Source organism: Apteryx rowi, unplaced genomic scaffold, assembly GCF_003343035.1.
Source record: "Apteryx rowi isolate R43461 unplaced genomic scaffold, aptRow1 scaffold_55, whole genome shotgun sequence".
Classification (NCBI taxonomy): Eukaryota; Metazoa; Chordata; class Aves; order Apterygiformes; family Apterygidae; genus Apteryx; species Apteryx rowi.
The window spans coordinates 1,821,474-1,846,181 of NW_020450816.1; the positions used below are offsets into that span (position 1 = coordinate 1,821,474).

Sequence of the window (24,708 nt, forward strand, 5' to 3'; positions counted from 1 at the left end):
TTCACGACATGCACAGATTTTTATTATTTCACATAGTTGTCCAGCTGTGATCTTGTACCAATGAGGATATATTTAGTTATTTCAATACATATGAAGAATTTACGGGTTAAGTTGAAGAAGGAATTTATTTTAGGCATCTCACTTGTTAGGAACACTTAAAAATTACTTCTCTGCCTAAAGCTTTTCAACCCTCAGCTGATTCTAGGCATTAAAATGTTTTTGAATCATGTCTGTCATCACTGTTAATCGGAAAATAAATCTTCCAAGATATATATATAAAAAAAAACCCTTGAAAGTACAACTGTTACTAGTCCATTCACAAAATCCATAGAACCAACAGATAAAATCAATAGAATTCCTATGAATAGGTGAATAGCAGAATGTGGTGTATAGTCAGAAATGTACAGTTTATAGTCTCTTGAAAAAAATTATTTTTCAAGTTGTTGATATACTAATATTTATTCCTTTTGAAAGACACAACAGGATGTAGTGGTTGGGGTTCACAAGTAGAGGCACTATCTGTTAAATGTTTTTACCCAGCCCTGTTTCACTACATCCGGAGTATTTAAAAATATAAACAACAACATCATTTGATTGTTTGACCTTTTGTGGTCATGCTGTAGAGAGCAGGATAAGGGCTATAATCTTTTTAATAATCATGCACCAGCAGTTTTACGATTAAATAGGAACCTTTCTTAACTTTGTCTTGTCACAATTTTAGCAGCTGAAAAATAATTCAAATGATGTTGCACATGTGTTATGGTAAAAGTCACATGTCAAAATTGGATTCCTGGTCAGCTGTGATTTTGATAGCATTGCTGCCTCTGTGAATTTAGATACTGTATCAAATGGAAACATTTATTCTCATTTTAAGTAGCAGTGTAATTTCAAACACAGAGAGCACACTTAGAAACCATATAGTCCAAATCTCATTTAACTGAAAGCTAACTTATAGAACAGGGTTGTGATGGCTGGCCAGATAAATAAAATTTGATCTTTAAGCTTCCAAAAAATGAATAGATACTTTTAGAAGTGCTTAGATGTTATGGTACCAACAACTATTCCCCCACCCCACTTCTCGTTGAGTGCAGGTTCTCGTTGAGGTGTATTTTGGTGTATGATATTGCCACTATGCAAATAAATTTATTGAAAAACTTGTCACCCTCCAGGCTGATAGGACTTTAATAAAAAAGATTGCTGAATTGAGGAATGTCTTATTGCCCTTGTAGAATTAAACCTGCTTCGAAATGTTGATGCTAATAACCCAGAGAGCAGCACAACAGTGAAAAGCTCAAGCTTGTTAAGTGGCTTCAGAGGAGGCTCCAGTTACAACCATGAAACTGAAACTATCTTTGCATTGCCAAGGATGCAGCTGGATTTTAAATCTATTCATGTTCAAGAACCACAAGAGCCTTCACTACAAGGTGCAGTAAACATCATTTGTTTTTCTTGATCCAAAGCTATTTTTCATAAATCAGAAGTTACGTACAAAGGTATTTCACTGATAAGAGGACAGTGTTTAATCTGAAAGTTACTGCAGATCTGCAAGAAAGAACACCATTTTGAAATAAAATGCAGAGGGAATTCTGATGAGAAAGTGAACATCTAGTCCAGAGACTGGTCATTGTAGAATAGCCTTACTAAGAGAAATGAATACAAATATTTCAGTTGGGTTGGTTTGTTGTTTTTTTTTCCTAACTTTTAATAAAATGTTAAAGAGAAGGACTGTTTTGAAAAAGGGAATGAAATAAAAACCGAACCTAAACTTTATGGTCTCATTTTCAAAATGTGTCTTCACATTGCAGTTGGAGCTAGGGGGAAATAAGACCTCTGAAGATATAAGACACTAATGAAGATGTTTATCTTAGCTAAAATACTGTTTTACTCCATATTTGATCCTGGATATTATTGCTACAGCAGTCAACCTGTTTGCTGTAGCCAAATTTACAAAATCTGACATCTCATATTGTCTAAAATAATGCATTAATAACCTAGCATAAGCTAGTGATACTATACCTATAGGTTGGCTTTGCAAGTTAAGGATGATCAATATTCTGTATGATAGTTTTTTTTTATTTTCAAGTTCTTTTATAAAGTAGCAGAAATTAATCTAGGGGAAAACAGTGAAAAGAATGTTGAGGATGCTAAACACTTTTTAATTGTGGTCCTTCCTCTCATTTGAGTTTCTGGTTCAGTAACAGCAAGGAAATTTTTAAATACTTTGTATTAAAATTCTATTCTTATGTATATAATAGGTATTTAAAAGTATATCAATACTATTTTTATTTGACTGTAGATACAAGTGTTAAACCAAAGGTGGAGTGCAGTGTAGTAACTGAATTCACAGACCACATTTGTGTGACCATGGATGCTGAACTAATTATGTTTTTGCATGACTTGGTGTCTGCTTATCTAAAAGAAAAAGAAAAAGGTAAGTTGTTATTGTATGAGGTAACACTAGGGGACCAATCTGTGAATGTCATACTATTTCATAGTAAATATTTGCATACTTTTAAAATAATGTTGATTTGTTCAAATTGATTTAATTGAAAAGGAAAAAAAAATAAGCCTAATTTTTGCTCCTTTTGAAGTCAATCAAGTAGGATCAAATATTCTTGCAATTTGGACTTAGTAGTATAAAATGATAGTTCTCTTCGACCACTGATGAGTGAAATTTAATTGCACGTTAACAAAAACACACAAAGTTTTTCCTGGTTGCTTTGGACTGAAAGCCAAGAGATGTCAGGTATTTTTGCACTTCATAAAAATGCAACAGTGTTCAGGAAATACTTGAGCTGGCTTAAAGCCAGCTAATACAGACCTGGAAACGGAGTAGTTGCATACAGACTTACAAGCTTGGTGTGCCACTGTGTTCAGGGAGCTTGCAAGTATCTCTGCAGCGCTTCTCGACACTACCTGCATGTAGCAAATTGTTCACTACCAATTCAGTCACCTCCAATGCAGCACCTACATGCACTGTGCTGCCAAGCGCAGACATACCCCTGGATTTCTGTTCCTTATCCACTACTGATGATCTTTTGCTAGCTACTTCAAGTTGTAATCTTGCTCCAGTTTTGCTATCTGGTATTTAGTTTAACTTTCTTTTTGTAGGATGGTATATGCCTTAGGACAAAGATTGAACGGAAGTATTTCCCCTGCTCCCTCCACAGTGAATACTCTGTCAATCTAAAAAATATATTGTAAGTTAGGAGTATGTCAGAATTTTGCTTATGGAATGAGAGAAGGGAGAACTCTACATTCCAGTGTTATCCAGTCCATATTTAAAGTGTTGATAAAACATTTTTACTAATACTTTGTTCAAACCAAAGCTGTTTGCCAAAAATTTTGAAAAACATGTCTCATTTACATGACAAGCTGAAAAAAAAATGTTGACTTTTCTCCTTTGAGATTTTTGCTTGTGTTTCTTTTAAGATGTCCAAAGAGAACTAACGTGGGATGCTTATGACTGAGCTTTTTTTTTTCTTTCTCTCTCATTTCTTCTCCCCATTTCGTAGCTATTTTTCCCCCTCGCATTTTGGCTGCTCGTCCAGCACAGAAAAGCTCTGTTGGTGTACTTGATGACGGCTCCACTGACGGAGAGACAGAGGAAAGCATTACTTACACTACAGTCGACTGGAGAGAATTCATGTGCAATACTTGGCATTTAGAACCCACACTCAGGTAACAAGCAGGCTTATCTGCAGTCTCTTCTGTGTACTTTTTCTGTGGGTACTGTCCTTCAAACCACAAATGTTTCCAAGCTGATGCTGTTCAGCTACTAAGAGGATCAATCATGTGGATGCTTTTACAGAGTTGTCTTTGGCTATTAGTGCTGATATGAAAGATACCTGTTACAGGGTATGACAAAAGCTGGGTAACCAAATTACTGAGGACATTAGCTAATTTCTATACTAAACTTTTGGAAACTAAATTGCCTAGAGCTCATGCAGATATTAAAGTTGATGTTGGATGTTGTTCAAATTCAGGATATAGCAAAATTCAACTCATTAAGGACCACAGATGACTATTTTTCTACTCTTTCCTACAACCCAATTCACTTTTTCTGTCATATAGTTTTTCAGCTTGCATCTTTCCATTTATTTTACTGTTTTGCTTCTGAAAGCATGTAGAGTTGTCCTTTTGCTTTCCCATGTCATTCTACAATAAAACTTCCTTTATATTCTTGCATAATATAAAAATTAAGATAGGCATCTTAATTAGAAATATGAAATGTCTGAAAAATTCAGGTCTTGACAAGTCGACCCTCCTCTCCATTCCTTCCCCTCATCTGCAGTTTTTCTGATGAGATACTGTGCAACAAAATCCTTCCTCCTGTGCAAGGAGGGACAATGTCTGTCTTCCTTTGCAGAGCAGGAAGGCAGGCAATATTAGTTACTACTTAACAGTCACCTTAAAATAAAAAAGCACTACATATTAGTTTCTATATGTCAGTATAAATTGAGCATCAAAGAACAGTGTGTATACAAGCAATCCACTGCTCTCGATACACACTTTTAATCACTGGGAATGACTTTTGTCTGTGTCAGGTGCTCCAGCCGTTTCAGCAGAGAGAAAAAACCCTAAGTGTTCGTTCACATTTCAAAACATGAACCCAGGCCAAGCAAATCTGACAGATAGTAGGCATTTTTGGTTAGTAATCATGTTAAATCAACTTTAAAAGGATTTGGAGGCTGCCTGTTCTATTTTTTTGCCTCCTCAAGCATCTTATTCCTTCAAAAATTACAGTCATGTTCAGCTTATATAAATTAAGTTTGAAAGAGTGCCTGTTGGACTTGAGTTGTTCAGAAGTACCAATGGTAAAAACGGATGTTTGTTTAGACACATGCTAGTTGTGGTATCTGTATTTATATATATGTATTTGAGTCCTCTATTTTTGTATTTTAGATTAATCTCCTGGACTGGGAGAAAAATTGATCCAGTTGGCGTTGACTACATCCTTCAAAAGCTGGGCTTTCACCATGCAAGGACTACTATTCCTAAGTGGCTGCAACGAGGGGTAATGGACCCGTTGGACAAAGTTTTGTCAGTTCTTATAAAGAAACTTGGTACTGCACTACAAGATGAAAAGGAAAAGAAAGGAAAAGACAAAGAAGAATACTAGAAATATAATGTGACGACCATAATTCCGTTTGATTATATTGAAGTGTTTTATTATATATTATGAATTTAAATATGGTTTAAAGAGAAACCTAACAGCTTTTTGCTACTCTATTTAAAACTTACATTGTGAGTAACTGTTTACTGTGGTACATGATACCATTCTGTATTTGAAGTATTGCATGATTACGACCAATGTATATTCTGTGAAGGAATAGCTGGAACACTGTAAATCTGTTCCTCAGCACTGTTTTATTATGTGCAATATGATTCCTGCATCTTTAAAGTACTTGCAGATTAACTGTGAATTTTCATAACTTTATTTGCCATAACACAAACCCTTGTTGATAATGTGACTGGTAACTGCTTTGTCAATGTAGACTTGTGTAAATTATATGTATATAACTTATGAAACTGTGATTTCCTTAGTGCTAAAAATTAAGTTTATTACACTTGTAATAAAATTTAACTATTGTACAAGTCTTTGTTCAGCCCTCTTGATTTAAAAGGTGGTGTACGGGGTTCCCCTCAGGCAGCTGGAGCCAGGCGGCACCCGAGCCTGCAGCCTGGAAACAGTGGCTGCCGCCGCCGCCGGTTTTTCCCCGGCCCCGCTCCCTGCGCGCTGCCGCCACAACCGGGTCGCGGCCATCCCGGCCCGTGACGCCTCCCGCGGTTTCTGTTTTCGCCCTGCCCTCCCTGCCTCTCCGTCCCCCGCCACGGGAAGCCGCCGAGACAGTGTGGGAGCAGCCACACCTGGGCGGCCGCCCGCTGCCTGTGGCCCTCACCCGCCGGGAGCCGGCGGGGGGGGAGGGGCGGGCGCGGACCGTTAGTGCTCCTCGCGCCGCGGCCGCTGGCCTGCGGCCGTTACTGCGCCGGAACGAGGCTCCCGCCCTCCGCCCCAATGGCCTCGCGCCTCGGCCGCGCCGCACGTGGCGGGCGGGCGGCGGGCAGGGCCTTCCCGCGGAGGCGTCTCCTCCCGCACCTGCCCCCACCCCCCAAAATGGAGGGAGGGAGGCGCGGAGGCTACGCCGCCTTCAAACGCGGGCGGCGAGCCGGCCGGCTGGCGGTGCGCGCTGCCTGCTGTGCGCGGCCCCCGCCGGGGCCCTTAAAGCCCGTGCACTGAGGGCGACGGGCGGTGTCGCTGCGGCTTCCCGGCTGCGGGCAGCTGCCGCCCAGCTCCCGCGCCTCGTCGCTTCCTTCACCTTGGGCGTGCTCCACCTACGCCGCGGGCGTCACCGCGCCGGCAGCGGCGGGAAGGGCTGGGCGGCCGCGCCCCGCGGGCGCAGTGCGGAGCGGGTTTTCTCGCTGCGAACAAGGTGGAGAGGAGAGCAGGCCGCCCCGCTTTGAACTCGAGCGGCAGCCCGTCCTGCAGCCGCAGCGGGCTCGGCCTCGCTGCTCTCCCGAGAGCCGGCTGAGGGTTTGTCTTGTCCGAGCTGGTCGCCAGGCAGAGGCGTAAAGCCACGCTAGGGGCTGTTAAAGGGGTGTTAAAGCATAGGGGAAGGTGGTGAGCTGACCTGAGAAGTAACTTTGAACTTAGTGCTGTCGACTGGAGAACGGGAAAGGACTGGAAGGAAGCTGTCTTTCAGTTCTCCTCCTCCTCCTTTCTGTGGCAAAACACGGCGTATAAATTACTGATCCTGCTCTTGTGAAAGAGTTTAAGTATAGAAACGGTTTAAGTATAGAAAGAAAAAGGGGGATTTGCAACATGCTTTTAATATTTAGTAACTTTAATTATCTTGTTAAACTGTTTTTTAGGTTGATTAAAAATGGCTAGCAGTGACTGGTTTCAGAGAGCCAGAATGTCCACCTCTAATCCCACACAAGAGAAGAACTTGCTGGCTCACGCTCCTACACAGCCATTTTTGCAGCAGCTTTCTCGGCATGTGAATGTAAGCCCAGATTTTTCACCTTCTCAGAGGTGCAGTGCGCGAAATTTAGCTCTGAAGGTGACAACCATTGCAGGTATAGTTTGCAGTTTGTTCACTGGGTTTGACTATTGAGATGGCCTTTTAGTGCTGGTGAAAACAACTCTACAGGATTGCTACGCATATTAGTTTGATTGGGAATATCTTCTACAGCCATTATACTAAAACATCTTGTGTTAATGATGTAGGAAAAAGGAAGAGGAAATGTTTTGGATTTACCAGCTCAAAAATACTGCAAGACATAATCGGTTTACTGACCATAACAAAACTGATTTCTGTCTCTTTAAGAAAGGTTGTGTTTCTTTGCTGCTCTTCCTCATGTTTGTGTTTTTTCTCAAATGACTTCTCTGGCTTCTGCTTGAACGTGTTCCTCTTTTTCCTATTTCACCATAATTTAAATCTTATTTTGCAGTGGAAGTTTATTAGCGTAAGTAATTTATTCTAGTGTAGGCTACATAATCTACAGTGCTTCATACTTGCAGATTAATTCCAAATTCCATGTTGAAAGTGCTTGCTAAAATGTATGTGCATTGCACTGCTGCATCAGTTTTTGTAGTGATCATTGAGAAAAACTTAACTGCAGTTCCACAGATGTCCCTTGACTGTATTTTGGACTCTCTCTTTTTAAATACGTATATTAAGATAAAAACACCTATTTGTGAGAATTTGAGATTTCAATTTATTGTAGTTCTTCTCCTTTAAGTTTAATTACACTAATTTGCTGGGAGAGCTTTGTGTATATAGGCCTGAATTTATGGCAACCCTGAAATTGATGATTTCATGCATCCTGGAGTTCATAGAGGGAAAGTACTGTATTTTTTTCTTTTAATTTAAAAGAACAAAACAATTTTCCTTCACAGATGTAGATGCTGCAGAAAATGGTATTAGTTATTCCGTAGGAGACCTCCATGTCAAAGGAAGCTTGCCAGATACAGTTTGCTCCTGGAAAGAATCTGGCTTTCAGATGAAACAGGAGTGTGAGTTTGCCTCTGTGATACTTCTCAGAATTTATAAAACTCTCTTGTGAATCTTGACTAAATTCGAGAAAGGAATTTGCTTCACGTTGCTTCTTAAGAGTGTAAGGGCTCTATTAGGACATATCAAAGATCTACCCAGGAGCTGTCCTGATTTCAAGAGCAGTTAATAGTGAGCTTGCTAGGCCCTGGCCGCCTCTGCCAGAGGTGATAGTCTTTGTATTGAACAGCTCTTTGTGGGCTTTTTTTGTTTTGTTCTGTTTTATGAGGGTTTTGTTTATATTTTGAATGATTTTGTCTGTTTTTTGAACTCGTAAAATTGCCATAACTTCAGTGTTGTATGGCAAGGGGTTCCACAGTGTGAGTGTTTTGTGTGAAGAACCACATGCTTCTTTGCTGCTCTCGCTTGATTGCTGGTTTGCAGGTAGAGGGAAAACTTGTATTTATGTATAGTATCTGTCTGTATTCAGAATCTAATGGATTTAGTACTCAAAAGCTTTGGTGCTTTTTAAAGTGGAGATGCAAACTTTTTCAGGACTCCTAAAATTTTTAATGTAGGTTTTGATACCGAGCAATACTGTTCTAGACTGAATGTTTTTCCTTTTTTTCTGTTCTAAGAAGCTTCTAAAAAGTTCACAGCTATTGTCAACATGGTGAACTGTTGGGGGGATTAAATTTTAGTCTTAATAAGTTTATTTTTTGGTCATATTCTAGAACCCTCGCGTTCCAAAGCAGCCCATCCGCCTCCAGTATCATCACTTCCTTCAAAGAGAATGCTGGAGGGGTTTATTGCAAAATATAAAAGTGGAGTAATAAACCCAGTATCTGCTTTGCATCAGTTTGCGCAAATGCACCATGTACCACTTGAATTGAAAGAAACTAGTGTGTCAGGTAAATACTTCTTTTTTAAACAAAACTTCCTGCTTGTCCTTAAGATAATCTGGTTTTCTGCAGTTAGTATTGATGGCATTAATATAAATTAATTTTTCAAATGTTGGTTACATGACCCTCCATATATGTTTGGTTTTGGCCATTCTTTTATTGTCTACGTAGCTGTGTCTTACAATTGGTTACTACGTAATTTGATATATTTTGATAGTATTGTATAAAATTCTGATTGCTACTTTTTCCTCATTTTTTCTTTTATCTTATATACTGTAGTCTTCTTAGGAACTAAACCTTATAGACATGCAACTTTGCATGTCTTTTGGCTTTCTTATTAAACTGTATTTCATGTGTAATTACTGTTAAGCAGTTGTGAATGCACTTACTTGTCTGGAGGCACGCTGAAACGAATAACCCCTGCAAACATGTACTTTGAAATAATACAGATACTTGGATGTAGTTGGTCTCCAGATATGCAAAAAATAGGAAGGAATCACCTGGTCATCAGTCAGATCATCTGCTGTTCCAGGCATCTTATTCTTTTCAGGAACCTAACTATTTTTCATTTTAGAAGTGGTTATCCTTCATGTCTTCACTGCTGCATGTTGCTGGTTCAGAACTGTATTGCTTTGATTAGGAGCTGCTTCTGATTTCCTGGCTAAATCTTCTCATGGCGAGTTTATTCCCAATTATGCCTGTCTCATTGCTGCCTTCTAGTGTAAGTAGTTTTGCTCCTCCTTTGGAGTCATAATTATATACTGTCTTGGTAGTCTGTCTGTCTCTCCCTCCCTCCCTACCTCCCTTTTTTTTTTTTTCCCTCCTTCCCTTTTGGCTGGTCAAGGGAAGGATGGGATTAGCAAACATGAGCATTGCTGTCTTATTTGTAAGATAAGTTTCTGCTTCCCTGATCATCCTTCTTTTTCATACTTGTTCCAGCTTGTGCTATGTTTTGTGGATGTGAATGAGTGGAGCTGTACATAGCTTTCTGAGTGAGGTCTCGGTACAATGGCATTAATGGTTTCATACCTCCATGGTCTTGCACAGTGCTGCCTGTAGTTTTGTTTGCCCACTGCATGTTTAGGTCACATTGATCATAGGATGACTGTAAACTGTCAGGTAGTAGGTGGTACATGACAGTTGCTTCCAGTTAATGAACCCTTCAGATGTCTTTGTTCCTAAACCTAAATACTTCATTTAGCACTTCATAACATTGATTTTACTGTAGTAGTTCTGTTCTTGGGCTTACTCTTTTTTTTTCATTTTTTTTTTTTTTTCCTATGGGATAGCCTGATTTTTATTAACAAAAGGTTGGAAGATGCCAGAAGCAAAGCACTCTGTGATTGCATATGTACCTTGAGACTAGTAGCAGAGTAGTTTATTCTCCAGCCCTGTCCACTGTGATCTTGTCTTCAGCCAGTTCCTTTGTCCATCTTAGTTACTCTGCTAACATGCTCATTGTAATTTCTTCTAGGAAGTAATTTGTTCCACATAGCTGAGGCCAGCCTCATTTTCCTTCTTTAGGAAGTCCATTATTCTATTAGCAAGTTTAATCAGGCATCATCTGCCTATGTATTCCAGTTTCTGTCTTTCTGCACATCTTCATTTTTTCCTTCAAAACTTGTTACAAAGAATTGCATGCTGTTGTGGTTAAATAAAGGCCTTTGTGGCTGTTTCAGATAATCATAGTTCCCCTCTGTGAAATATGGGCAGTGTATTTGTCAGTCATTTGGCAGCATTCCTTGTCTCAACAGGGTGATGCTTTTTCGCTAGCACAAATAGAATATCACTTTCAGAAATCGGACATTTAGATTACCATCTCTCTCATAATGCACTTCGGACAAGTTCCTTGAGTTTTGCTTCCTGTTTGGTTGTGATAACCTCTGTTTTCAAACCATTAATTACTTTAACCTGCCTGTCTTGTCTTTGTGTTTGATGTTCCTGGAAACATATCAGAAATGTTCTGTTGTTTTTTGCATGCCATCTATTTTTCTTTTCAAATTTTCACAACCTTTACTATATAGTAAATGTGCTTCTTTGTTCTCTTTTTACTTGTATAGCTGTAGAGCTTACTCCTATTTATTTTAATATTACTTAAGGTGAAACTCACTTGACTTCAGTCTGCTTTTTGTAGTTTTATTCTATTTCTATTTTTTTCTGTTCTTGACTCTTTAAGAATGTTGCTGAAAAAGGCAGATGTGACTATTCATCTGGTTAGGGAAAAGACCATTTTCTCTGCAAACTCTTTCTGCTGTCTGTTGTGCAAGTTTCTAACAAATTACCATCCTGTACTTGGTGTGATTCCAAGCATTGGAGTTTCCTACATCTCCTTGATCCAGTGCAGCCAACTTCACAAGCTAGCTTGTTAATATATGCAAGTTTGCCCTTTGATAAATTGAAGGACTTGCTGTGGGGGTGTACTTTGATCTATTCTTTTTTTTTTTTTAAATCTATTATCTTGTTGTCAGTTGGCAAAAATTACTCTTCTAAATTTACCTCTTCTCTGAAGCCTGAATACTTATAAAACCAAATAGAAAATACTTGTTTATTACTGATTGTTCCTAGTTCCTTCCCTAACTAAGCATAGTCCCTTCACAAGGTGCTTTGCTTTATACTGATAAGGGTTTTTTCATGCTCTTATTCATCATTGATTATTTGATGAGCAGATGGGTCACCTATTATGTCTGTAAAAAGCTGGACCCTATAATTCTAGTAACAATGGTGGGGCTACGTTGCTGGACAATTTGGAAAACGTAGCTCTTTGTTAATGTCTGTTAAGGCTCAAATAGAACTTAATGAAAAGTGCAGAAAGTGAAAGCTGCCATAATTCTTGTGGGTGCATTATATTTTCCTAAAATTGTCTTTCTGTCCTGTATTTGTACTCGTAATGATTATAAATGCATAAAGCTATGGATAAAAGTACCTTACAGTAATTTTACTAATTGTGTGGTGTGTGCTTTTTTTCTCTATTTAAGGCGATAACATAGGGACTTATTTTGCTTTTTGTGCTGTGGTGGATGGTGTTTGCTACAAGACTGGATTGGGACAAAACAAAAAAGAATCTAAATCAAATGCTGCTAAATTGGCTCTTGTTGAGCTACTTGACTTAGAGTGTGCAGAGGCAATGGATTCTGAAAAGTCAGGTAAATATTCTAGCAACACCTATTTAAAACTTGAGGAGCTTTGCCTAAAGGTTTTCTGTTCAAAATTTCTGTTTAGCTTTATTAATGCTTCTATATCAGGGCCTCATTTGGGCAGAGTTATTTAGTGTATAGTTCTGAAGCTGTCTTTCCCTTCCCCTTTTGGGTATTCTTAAGAGTTACTTCTGAAGAATTTGTGACACAGGAAATGCTGAAGGGACTAATTTATTTGTTCCTGTTGCACTTGATTTACTTCTCACAAGGTAACAGCAATATGAAGTTAATTCTAAATGTTTTTGAATTTTTATAATTGAAAGTCTTTAGCACTGAATTACTGCTTCCAAAAGAATCAGTTACCATAACTTTTGCCTTCTGTTAAGAGTCTCTGCTGTAATAGTTCTACACTTGTAAGGACTTCAAAAATCAGAAAAATTATTTTTAGTGAATCATTCAACTCTTTTTTTTTTTTTTTTTTTTTTTTGAAGTTTTGAAATTCTGTTATATTCTCAGGTCCTCTCCGTATTCCCATTGAACCCAAAATGCCAGCAAACTCTGTTAATGTTTCAAAGATACGTTTTGGTAAGAAATACTTTTGTTTTTCTTTATTGATTCAAATTGCTTAGCAAATGCTTTCATTTTATTTAATACTTCTAGTACATTTAGTGACCTCTGTGAAGTTACTATTATCTTTGTACATGTTCCCCTTAAAGAACACCCCAAGAATTAGTGTTACTAAAGTAGGAGATTGACCATCAGTTTTACAAATGGCAGATGGACACAGTTTAAATAAGTTGCCTTAATTTAAGGGGTAAATTGGTGACCGAAACAGAAACAGTATTTCTGTCCTTCTGAAAATACTGTGTCCAGTAGGTGATCAAATTAAATCCATATCCCTAATTTATTATTATAGATAATAAAAACATAAAGCATTTAAGTATTTTTGTCCTTTATTTATTCATCTTCATCCTGATAATCTTCAGGTTCCCAAAACTGTATGTTGACAGTAGTGCTTTTACCCTGAGTTTAGATTTATAATTCAATAAGTGGTTAATACTGCCTGATTTCCCCCAGAATACTTACATGTTGCTGGGTTTTATTGTTTAATTTAGAAGGAAGACCGCTTATATATCAAAAACTTTCACAAACACTCAAAGAAGTATTTGACAGCCTGACTGCCAAATATCCTGAGTACCGAAGTTGTGGCAGTTCGCTGGCTGCCTTCATCATTGAAAAAGGCAAGTTTATTTTGATATTGAGTATTGGGGAGCAGAAGGGAAAACTTTAGGCTGCTTGTCCCCCCAGACAGCCTTGATTAATGCACTTCCAATCTAGTAAATAAATCTAAATGGTAACTCTTCTCCTTCTTTGACATTCTCTGTTCTAGATGGATCTATCACATTACTGTACTACAGATACTTTGGACCTATGTAAGCATTTCAGTAAGCTGCCTCAAAGAGGAATAAGGCTGTATAGACAAGTGATTCCTATTCTCTCTGTGATTCTGCATTTTCTTATGTTGAACTTTGTTATTGTGACTGACCAACCAGTGTATTTTATTGCATGTTGGTGGGCAGGCTCATTAGAGGTATCGGGTTCCCAGTTTTCACTAAGAGTTTTACATTATAGTATGGTGTTATCTCATTGGACAAAAGTTACACCAGATGATATTAACAATGTCTTGTTGAAAGTTCTTAAACAGTTGTAGTTTGTTTTATGTTAACTGAAGACCAGGAATCCTGAAGATGTGGGAACACTATGACTAGAGTTTGTGGTGTTTTGAATATGCAGTTTGGATCTGTCTCAAAAGGAAGGCATTCTTGATGTTGTAGTGATGTTGACATGATTAGGCTAAGAAGTAAATACTTGGAATAAATAGCAGTTTTACAGAATGTTAAGCTATTGTAGATGGAAAAGTATCTTTTTGTGAGGAGAATGGTAAAGGATTGGTGGAAGTGATCTATTTGATGATTAGGTTCAGTAGTGGAATGGAAATGAAATGAAAGTTAGCAGTAATCCATAGGTGTAGATTTGGAAGACTGCAAGATGGTAAGGAACTCCTTAGTATGGATTATTACTCTTGTGTTGCTCTTAAACTGGTGGAATACTGTAGGTGTATGACTGCATAGAGAAAATGACTGAAAGAGAAAAGTTGATGAGGTAGAAATGACAGTGTGGTGCTCACAGACTGTTGGAAGAGAAAGAAGACAGGTTGGTGTGAATGAAATCAGAATGGGGAAATGTTTTCAGTACATGTTTAAGTGCTCTTTGAAAGAGATGCTAAAGTTAAGTGTGGTTATGTGAAAAGTCCTGCTGTACACTAGGTAAGTACAACATCACGGGTACCTTTCCTGGTCATCTGAATCATTGCCGTCATAGGCACCATTTACATACTGAAGCACTAATCTGTGGTGCCAGGTGTCCTGATGGATGCAGTACTGATGTAAGCTATGTCCGTTTTTCTGAGAACCTCAGATCTATTCCAGCTTTTGTTTTGAAGCGAACTTAAAGTATGTTGTCATCTTTGGCAGACACTGTTTTAATCTATTCTTAAACTTGCCATCAGCAGGCTTCGAAAGCCCATCTGGGTAGCCTGCCGTCCTAATCAGCTTGCTGTACATTAAGGAATCTTCTGCAAAATACTAGTAGTTCATCCCTGTGTTTTGTAAGCATGGTGATGCTGTCTTCTACAAGTCAGAGTTTTTTCAAACAATTAAATAGGTATCCTTATTAAATTGAAAATCTGTTTCATTGAATCTGTTTAATTTTACAAGTGCTTGAAAAAGATGATTCCATGATCATATAAAAATAACATTTTCTTTTTAGCTGGACAGCATGAAGTTGTAGCTCTAGGAACAGGAGAATGCAATTACAGTCAGTGCTTTCATCTTCGCGGGAGAGTGCTGCATGACAGCCACGCCATTGTTACTGCAAGACGTTCACTACTTAGGTGAGCATATGTGTGTACAAAGAGTTGTTGGTAGTTCTTGCCCTTTTTGCAAAGGTAAATATCAATGCAGTTGCATTTTTTTTTAACTCCTATCTTCTGGTTTCGTGTTTCTTTTTTTTCTTTTTTTTTAATTCAAATCATACATAAAATGTGAATTAAATGTGAATGTCCATGTCTTAAAATTACTTTTACATTTGTGAACAAATTCGTCGTCTATCACATTTCTTTTTACTTTATTTTAGATACTTTTATAGGCATCTTCTGCTATTCTATAACAAAAAACCAACAAGGACAGAGACATCCATATTTTGCACAGTGCCAGATTCAAAGCTGCTTACCCTAAAGCAAAATATAAATATTTTTCTCTACATGAATCAGTTGCCAAAAGGATCTGCTCAGTTAAAATCACAGTTGTAAGTACCTGGGAGTTTTCAGAGATATTGTAGTGGAAGATTAATCTGTTTCACAGTGACAAACACATAGTGCATATGAAAATATGCATCTTTATGTATTTCTGAAATAGCAAGGGGGCTCTCTTGAATTTTTTTTCTTGTTTTGGAAGCATCTTAATTTACAAGGTGTTAATGATGCGTGTGTGTGATCTTGCTCAGTATGATACAAAAACTTTACATGGGTTAGAACTTCAGGATGATATTTTATTAGTTACAGATCATCCACTTAAATCCCCTTTTGAGATATTGTTCGAGTACTAATTAATGATTAACTTAACCATTGAGGAAGCAGATATGGTGGCTTGATCTCATCCTTTGCACCAAACAGCTAGACTGCAAAAGTCTTGGATTTGAACTCTAGGCTCCTGTTCTGCTTTTTAGGAAAAAGAGGTAGTGAGAAAAACTCAGTGGGGAAAATATACTCCTGTGCTTGCCCCTACACTTTTAATTTCTGTAACAGCTCTGAAAGGTTTGCTTTTTTTTTTTGTTTTAATAGTTCTGACATTTTAGAGCAGCAGTCGGTTGCTTATCAAGAAACTACAATATTCCGCTGCAGCACTATAAGGGAGATAAAATGATAATGTCCCTGGAAGTCCTACAGTCATAACTTTTTCATATGTACAAGACAGCAAGCTGCTTTCATACTATTTTTCTGGTATTCAGAAGGAAGACTTGTGAACTGTGAGTGTGTGAACTGTGAAGTCACGGACAGTTTATTGCAAGTCGTGCTGACTGGAGGAGTCCCACCTGTTAGAGTTTTGGAAGGTTGTAGATTACTTTCAGTGTCATAGCCTGCTCTTAGAAGGAAGTAGTTAATGAGACTGGATGAAGTTTGTCTGCTACTCTATAATAGTTGACATTTCACAAATCCACTGTTGCTTATTTTCTTGCTTTGTGTCCAGCCTAATCAATGTATGTGCTTTCTTAAGACAAATTTTAGAAGTGTCTTCTTCTAATACAGCAAATTTGTTTATGTATGCAGTGAGTTATTTAAAGATACCTTTTTGTAACACACCTGCTTACACAAGTAATCCCTTGAGTAGCAAAATGTGGCCCCTGATTAACAGGCTGTAGTATGCTACTTAAGCAAAGATTAAATAGCTGCATTGTAATAATGTAGTAAAGCAAAAGCACCTTTGTTCATAGCTTACTAAGTTATGCTAAGATTGGGGACACTTAGCTCAAAATCACAAGCTGTCACTTCTTGTTGCCCTTCAGTTAAGGGGAGAAGCTGTTTTCAGCTTTAGAACAATCACTGTCTACACTGTTTTGTCTCACTAATGTGTTGCATCTGCTTGTTTTAAATATTGGAGATTACAGTTTAAATTATTTTTTAATGTCAATTAACAATCTTACAGCTGCTTCTTCACAAGATGAATATCCTCCAGGTAACTGCTGTCATAGTACAGGTAGATAGAAAGTGATAATTTGCTTGCAATGTATGGGGTTTTTTTAGTGTTTATGTGAATGGTGGCTAAGATTAGATTGAGTTACTATTTTCTATTTAAATACTTAATTTGGTATTTGAGTAATTTACATAGCTGAATGTGCTGTTTATAAAACTTACAAAGTATTGAATATAAAATAAAGCCCAGATCTGTCAGTGAGTGTTTGCTGAGAAACAGCATTAGGTATCACTTTATAACAATCTGTAATGAGTACTTTCCCACTGGAACTCATCTTTGTCTGTTTTAGACACCTCAATCCACAATCTGTATCTGCTTATGAAGCTAATGAAGAATTGAGTCTTCATGTTGCCGTGGAAGGCAAGATTTACCTAACTGTTTGTTGTCCTCCTAAAATTATTAGAATAAACAGCATGTCAGCTAGTGACAAATTAACAAAATGGGAAGTGGTTGGTATTCAGGGAGCATTGCTGAGTCACTTCATTCAACCAATTTATATCAACACTATACTCGTAGGTAAGCTTAACACAAATTTCGGCAACTTCTTGTAAATTTTCATCTTCCATATTGATTATATTTTTTAAAAGCATGAATTAAACAAAAGTATTTCTTTTAAGAATTACAGGTTTTTTTAAAGATACTAAATATGTATAAATGTTTTTTGTTTTGTTTTGTTTAAACTCATCTTTGAAATGCACAATTGTAAAACTCGTCCTCATTTTTTTTCTCATTGTGTTTTTTAGCTTGCCAAATTGCCCTCTCTTTATTAAGCATTAGAGTAGCAGGGAATTCAGCACTGTTTTGTAACAAATTAACTTTTAAATATTGAAGAAATAACAAACAAATGGTCTGTTAAGTATTCAGTCAAATAGGGTGACTTAAGGTGACACTGTTAGTCACTAAACTGTAGGAATGAGCAATGATGAAACTCCTCTCCAGGCACAGAAGCTGTAGTGCTTTTCCTTTTCTAACACAGAACAATGTTTTTGCAGTGCTCCAGAAGATCTCACAATAATCGGTGGCTGTCTGCCTGCCCTTTCTTCTGAGGAAGTTTGGGCACTTTCACTTAAAGGAAATTGAAAAATTTCTCGTCTGCTCACTTGTTTGGTGTTTAAAGCAAACATAATAGTTTATAATTGATTACTATCCTATTTGATAGATTATTTTATGACCATTCCTTGAGATGCTATGGACCACTGTGTTTATTTAGTGGTCAGTCAGAAATGCTGTTAGGTTTTTTTGAAAGTGTATAACGGAAATTGGAGCTTTGTTTGTTTCTAGTATAATACTCACAGATCTTCTCCAAAATAAGATAAGATATACTTTAGTATGGAGTAATGTGAGCAAATTCCTGGGTGTGTGGGTTTGTTTGTTTGTTTGTTTTTAAATCTAGAATGTCAAAATTCATGTTACATCTCGTATTTTAACACTGTCTTCTGCAAAGAATGTAATGAATTAATGAAGAATAACAATTCTAAAAAGGAGGCATTTCATCAAAATCATGATGCCTCTGGAGAAGAAATTGTGAAATAATTTTTGTTCTGGGAACTGAATATTGGAATTGATTTTTCCAAACCTTAGGTTTTTTTTGTAGAGAAATGTGTATAGTGTAGGCTAGTTGAAACATCTGGATTCTTAGCTTTTTTGAAAAATCTGATGATGTACTTCTATATGACTGATTTTGTTTTGTTTTCAATAAATAGGAGATGGAAATTGCAAGGATACAAGAGGACTAGAAATAGCTACAAAACAACGTATTGATGATGCACTTTCATCAAAGCTTCCAATGCTTTATCTGGTCAACAGATCTCATACTTACTTGGTGAATGCTGCACACTCGGTTCAAATGGACAAGGATGAACAGAGGTCTCTTAGTTTGAATTGGTCTTTGTCAGATACATCATTGGAGGTTGTGGATGGGTTAAGTGGAAAAACCACTGAAAGGTTAGAATTTTTCTTCCTTATGTTGAAAACAGTGGTTGTCCTTATTGTTCTGTGTATATCCTTCTGTGTTTTTGATTTTTAAACTGTGCGTAGAGACCACAGTATTATCCAGGTGAGAGGTATTCTTTCCTACACTAACTGAATGCATCCTATGTTTAGATGTCATTTTAGAAATCTTCTAATTCACCAATGACATAGCAAAATATGAAATTAAATAGTTCTTTGAATTAAGATATCTTTATTCCATTGTCTGTTCTAGTGAGTTCTTAAGTTTTAGAGATGCATAGAACCAATTACTGTCCTTGTTCAGGTAAATTCCAGTTTGAAAATGGGTTTCACTTGGCTTGTTTAAACTTTCACAGCTGCTGATTTGTGTTATCTTTGTTCATTCAGAGTTAAGTAGTAGCGTTGTATGACCGAATTAACAAAACGTTGGTGGGAGTGGGAGATTCCTGTAATGATCACAGCAATACAGCTGTGATGCATAATATGTTCTTAATGAGTTTTATTATGCTTTTTTCATTTTAACTGTAGTTCACCATTCAAAAGTGGTGCTTACATGGCAAGTCGCCTTTGCAAGGCTGCAATGTTTAGTCGTTTCAGATTGCTGGCTAAGGAAGCAAAACAGAATGACTTGCTTCAAGTTGATACATACCATGAAGCTAAGGTAAGCTAATAAGGGGAAAAAATTTTAGGAAGCAGTCTTTTAATGGCTACATCTCAAAGCAGATTTGATAGCTAAGGATGACTTTCTAGTATGCTGAAGACTTCATGGGAACAGCTGACTTTACTGCGTATAATTCTTTGCCTGAGAATCTTTGAAACTGCTGTTTTCAAGTAAAATAAAAATAAAACAGATCCTTTTGCCTGTATTAGATTATATTGATACATTCTCCATGAATATCTTTCATATTTGATATCAGCATATGGACGTTGCTGGCCATTTCTGTCACATTGTGTTTAGTTTCATATTGGAAGAGGTAAATTTTTTTTTTAATATATGTTCGTTTCATACATATGTAGATATTTTCTACTGGGTAGTAGTTTTATGAGAGGATTCTTACGTCCTAGAAGAAGAGGAAAGTAGGAATACTTCATTGGAAGTACTCTTTCAGTTTTTTTCTCCTTGGGACGAGTGGTATATTTTTTTTTCCCAAAACTGTTAGGTAAAACATGGACTTTCATAAAATATATACCCTTCATTTTTCTTGATAGAACTTGCTGCAGTGCATATTTTTAAATAATTTTAAAACTACCTTAAAACTGAAAGGCTTATTAATTCAGTATTTGTTCACCATGTGTTTAGATTTGTGTTAAATAATATTGAATGTTAATTTATTTTTCATGTAAAAATATTATTGGGACTGAGAAAGATGCTGAAAAAATACAGATCGTATTTAACAGAACAACTCTCCCATCCTATTAAATGGCCAAAAATCTAAAAATGATATGTTTTTTAGAATCTGTTTAAAAACAAACACACAAAGAAAACCCAACTGTGATCCTGTAACACTCTTGCTCACTGTCAGCAACTGAAAGAACTGTAAAATTTGTGGTTGTTGTTTTCCACCAGGGTTGTGTGTATGTTGTTATATGCTAGTGTTAAAGAACGCAGATCTTGATAGCCATCCTTCTCAAGAGATCTTTTTAAAGATTTTTTTCTCTTTTTTTAGATTAAATCTGAATCATACCAAGAAGCTAAAAACGTACTGAAAAGCTACTTAGAGCAGCATAGTTATGGATCCTGGATTTCGAAGTCTCCATGTATTGAACAGTTCAGCATCTGACTGTGAGGTGGATTGTATATGAAGTTGGTTTGCATGATTTCATTGAGTAAAACTAATGGTGATAAACTAAAATGTTTAACCGTTGGATTCATGTTTGCAGCATGAAAATCCTTCTAGAACTTTTTTGTCAGTTTAAATGCAGTTATTAGACAGTCTGTAACAATTCAGTCTTTTCCAAATGTTTATTTTCTCTTCAATAAGAGTATCTAGTAGTAACTTTGCAAGTCTTGTTTCTGTCGTTCTCCCCCATGGCCTGGTGGAGTCATTGACTTTTTTTTTTCTTGTTAGCATGAAGATTCTTATGCATTGATTTTCCCCCCCCCCTTTTTTTCCTCCCTCCTCCTCCCTTCATTTTTCATAACAATTCATTTTTAAGAAGAAATTCAGTAAAAGTAGGGTTTCTTCCAGAAAAAGTTATATTCCAAGCTGAGAATTGCTTTCAGAAACAAAAAATGGCAGTCTGTGCTTTATCAGGATGCATCCTTTGTTAGAGTCAATTTAAGACTTTGTTTAGCATATATTAGCCAAGGGGCTAATAGTTCATTTTATATTGTTTCTGGTAGAAGGGTTAAAAAGTAATTTGTTAATGCACTTCCAAATGTGAAACTTTGAATTATCATGCTTTTACTCAACTGTCTTGTGACAAGCAATATTTTTCATAGCCGATTTATTGTTGACATTTTAAAGGCGTCAAAACTGTAAATAATATTTTGACCTAGTACAGACATCACCAGCAATTAGGTTCTTCCAACTTTTTTGGGCTGCCCCCAACAGCTGTCAGATGTTAGTGCTTGTGGACTAGCTAAACTCCTCCCCTCACAGACTTAGTTCATCAGTGTACTGATTAGTCCTCACAAAATCATCTGTATATGTAATGCATCTGCAAAATGTTGCTTGTCAAGATAGGTGTTGTTTCCTTGTAAGTTATGGTAAGAATATGGTAATATCTTGGTAATGTTCAAAAGGATGTTGTTAAGTTAAATACCATACTGGGTTTTGTGCGTTCTAGTAAAATATTAGTGTATGTAAGCCAGATACTACACTTTCATTATGCTACTTGATTTTATATTTCATTTAAGTATTGGAAGCTGTTAAGTTACGTAAAGTTTTCATACATCAGTACTGGTATAAAGCTGTATTCATTTTTCAACTTCTTGTTGAAACAGGATTCTAAAACAAAAAGCTGTTTTCAGTTTTGTTTTGTTTTGTTTTCTTAATCTGTTTTTGTTATTAGTATGTGGACTCTTTACTGCAAACAGGTTTACGGTGTATTTCAAGTTTCATACGTCCAGTAACTAGAGGGCCCTCAATAAAACTCACTTCCTTTTAACTACTGTCCTTAACATTCTTTTTTTGATATTCAGTTCTGTTCTTTTCTGTTACTGCCTTTTAACTAAGTAGTTCAATCTTTTTGTGGCATCAGGTCCTTACTTTCTAATGTGTCCTTTCTAAGAGTATCTGACAGTGGACATCATATTGTAGGCTTGAACATAGCATTGCCTTTTTCTAATGGTATTACAACTTTATTTGAATTTCCTTGATGATGTGCTAGCATTTTGTATGCTTTTGGACTGTTTCTGTATATTGACTTTACTGACTTAGATTTTCTCTGAGACATCATGAAAGTATTTTCTGTAGTTAAACTAGAAGGCTTAAATGTGTGCAACTAACTGAATCACTAAATCGCCCCCTTCCACCCCCCCACTTGTGCTATTCTGTTAAGTGTTTGAACAGCAAATGAAAAATATCTGTGGAACTTTGATTCCTTTTCACAAGGTTTCGTTTCTGTTGTGAATAAGATTCCTCATTTTAAGCATGACAACCGTATCCTTGAGAAATCACTTAATAATAGCATTGATCCAGGTTCTATATTGGGTTGTTTACTGAATTATTATCAGCATATGCAGAATACCTTAAGCCAGTAGAGGTAAGCATGTGCTTGTTGTATCAGTTTGTCTTCTCACCTACAGCACTTATATATTTCCAGAATGTATGATCCTACTAGTTTCTAGGCAATCATGATTTATTATCCAGATTTTCTGAACTCATTTGGTCTAGCTGGATTTGAGGACTACTATCTAAGAATTAAAATCTTGCAGATGTTAGACAAGATGGGTTACATGCGTCTTCATGTATCCTTGACAGAAAGTAAAAGAGAGCTCTTACTTATACCTAGTTTGAAATCTCAAATACTTGACTTACTCAGTTTTAAACCAACTCAAATTAGACTCTTTTGGTATGAAGGGCTACTGGGCACTTCCATCTGCCCAGACCTATATTTCCCTAATTTAGTGGTTCTTGAGTTGTATGAATCCAGGGTTTAAAGGCTTGGGATCAAGGGGGGGCAAGAGGAGAGAGCTCAGGAAGTCAGTTTTCAGAAGCAGTATTCTAAGGGATTTTGCTGAGATTTTGTACAATTTACAGAAAAAGGTATGTATAGTAAAGTTCACCATGCAGTGCATTTTTGTTGCTTTCAATATAATGTACTGCCTCTTTACCGATTTTTATAGATTAGGCAAAAAGCTGATCCTGCAACTACTAAGTATATGATCTCGGCTATTATTAGTTCCAGACTTGACAGAGCAAAATATATGCAGAGGTTACTTGCTGTATGTGGATTTTTCAAAAGTGTTTAAAAAACTTAAGATGTTTTCTCTTGCTTGTCAACAAAAGGCCAAAGAACTACTAGGTGGGTTTTGGCAATAGTATTGTATAGAAGTATGCTTCTAGTTTCGTCAAATGAGCAGGTTTATTCTTTTACTAGGTAAGTGTTGTATGCCGTTTTAACAGTAATGCAATCTGTATTTTCTAAACACGCCAGTTTTTAGTGTTTTTTTTTCCTAGAGATTTTACAAATAAATAAAACTGATTTTTGCTGCTCTTCTTGGAGCTATGCTATTTACACCATTTTGTCTGCAGTGTATTTTTATTTAGTGTAAGCTTTTTGACATTTATGTTAAACTCAAGGGTATCTATTCTTATCATGGGATATATTGTGCCAGTTTGCCAACTGCTTCGCAAAAGGAAGTGTGGTGACTGCTACCAATTATTTCGGATCCGAAAATATTGTTTGTTCTGAAAGATTCTGCTGCGGTACAGTTTTTGCTATGCTCCCTTTCCATTGCTCCTTTTTGTAGTTCAGTTTTGTTGTATAAATTTTTATATGTGCGTGGATATTGCACAGGAAAAACTGTCCTTATTTCATCAGGTTAGTACCAAATTTTTATGAAGCCTTTAAAACAATAATCTTGTCTTGCATACAACAAAATCAAAATGCGGAAGAATACTAGTGGCTTTGACTTGTAATCTCTTCTGTTGCCCTTCTTTGTTTCTGTACAAACAGCATTTAGAAATGAATGTCTGGAATATCAGGATGGTGAGGACTCGTAGGTATTTAAATAGACTGATGCTTTTGTCTGTGTGGAATACAAAATTGCAATAACTTGAGTATTAATCATCTTGTTAATTTTGATCTCAGTTTGCTATTTAGTCAAGAAACTTGTGATTTAAACTTGTTTGATTTCAGTGAAATGAAAAATACTTCATCCTTAACCATACAAGTCTTAATATTTGTGGTAGGATTTTCAAGCATAATAGTGATGAACTAATAGTATTGCTGCTCTCTGTTACCCTTACATAAAACAAAGTGTGTGTGTGTGTGTGTGTGTATGGCTTCATGTGTGCATATGCAAAATAACACTGTCAAACTAGCAAAACTTTGTTCTAAGTTTTCTTGCATTCCCTTTTGCTTTATGTTTTCTACATAATGGCATAAGTACATTTACGTGCTTTTTTTTTTGAGAGAGAGAGTTTTGCTAACATGACATAAATACCACCTTTTATAAACTAGTGACATGCAAAATGCTTTCCAGACACTTTATATGTGGTTTAGGAAGTGTACAGTCATGTATGGCTGAAACTGAAATGTCAACTAAAACGTTAATTAGAATCTAAAAGCCATTGTGACTAAGAGCATGTGCAATGAGAGCAGCTCCCTTCTACTGCTGCCTCAACTAGCTGTATATATCAGCAGTCTTAGTCAAGCAGGTACTTCACTGTGAAAAGGCATCTTGAAGCACTGCAGGTTGGAGATGCTACACAGAGATCAAGCCAGCCAGAAAATCTTGTTTTGA

The 24,708-nt window shown here is 36.7% G+C and overlaps 2 protein-coding genes across 12 annotated transcripts in view; both read left to right on the forward strand.

The window, feature by feature from the left end:
- KIAA1109 (KIAA1109 ortholog) overlaps positions 1-5,599 on the forward strand; it is a 129,882-nt gene extending 124,283 nt beyond the window's left edge. For all 11 annotated transcript variants that reach the window (XM_026081481.1, XM_026081479.1, XM_026081482.1 and 8 more), the window contains 4 exons: positions 1,230-1,424; positions 2,297-2,431; positions 3,516-3,681; positions 4,906-5,599. In XM_026081481.1, coding sequence (XP_025937266.1) covers positions 1,230-1,424; positions 2,297-2,431; positions 3,516-3,681; positions 4,906-5,122 — 713 coding nt within the window. In that variant the 3' untranslated portion in view covers positions 5,123-5,599. The remainder of the gene's footprint in view (positions 1-1,229; positions 1,425-2,296; positions 2,432-3,515; positions 3,682-4,905) is intronic.
- A 1,283-nt stretch (positions 5,600-6,882) lies between these two features.
- On the forward strand, positions 6,883-21,899 carry ADAD1 (adenosine deaminase domain containing 1). The gene is made up of 11 exons (XM_026081434.1): positions 6,883-7,080; positions 8,732-8,908; positions 11,875-12,042; positions 12,550-12,618; positions 13,149-13,274; positions 14,863-14,986; positions 15,229-15,399; positions 17,134-17,360; positions 18,548-18,788; positions 19,323-19,455; positions 20,462-21,899. The coding sequence occupies exons 1-11, from the start codon at positions 6,885-6,887 to the stop codon at positions 20,573-20,575; spliced, it is 1,746 nt and encodes a 581-aa protein (XP_025937219.1). The 5' UTR covers positions 6,883-6,884; the 3' UTR covers positions 20,576-21,899.
- Positions 21,900-24,708: the final 2,809 nt, after the last annotated feature.

Excerpts from the sequence above, each read along its gene's own strand:
- ADAD1 (XM_026081434.1), top strand. The coding sequence starts at position 6,885 with ATGGCTAGCAGTGACTGGTTTCAGAGAGCCAGAATGTCCACCTCTAAT. Across the intron at positions 12,043-12,549 it reads AATGGATTCTGAAAAGTCAG|GTCCTCTCCGTATTCCCATT; the intron begins GTAAATATTCTA and ends TTATATTCTCAG. Across the intron at positions 13,275-14,862 it reads TGCCTTCATCATTGAAAAAG|CTGGACAGCATGAAGTTGTA; the intron begins GCAAGTTTATTT and ends TTTTCTTTTTAG.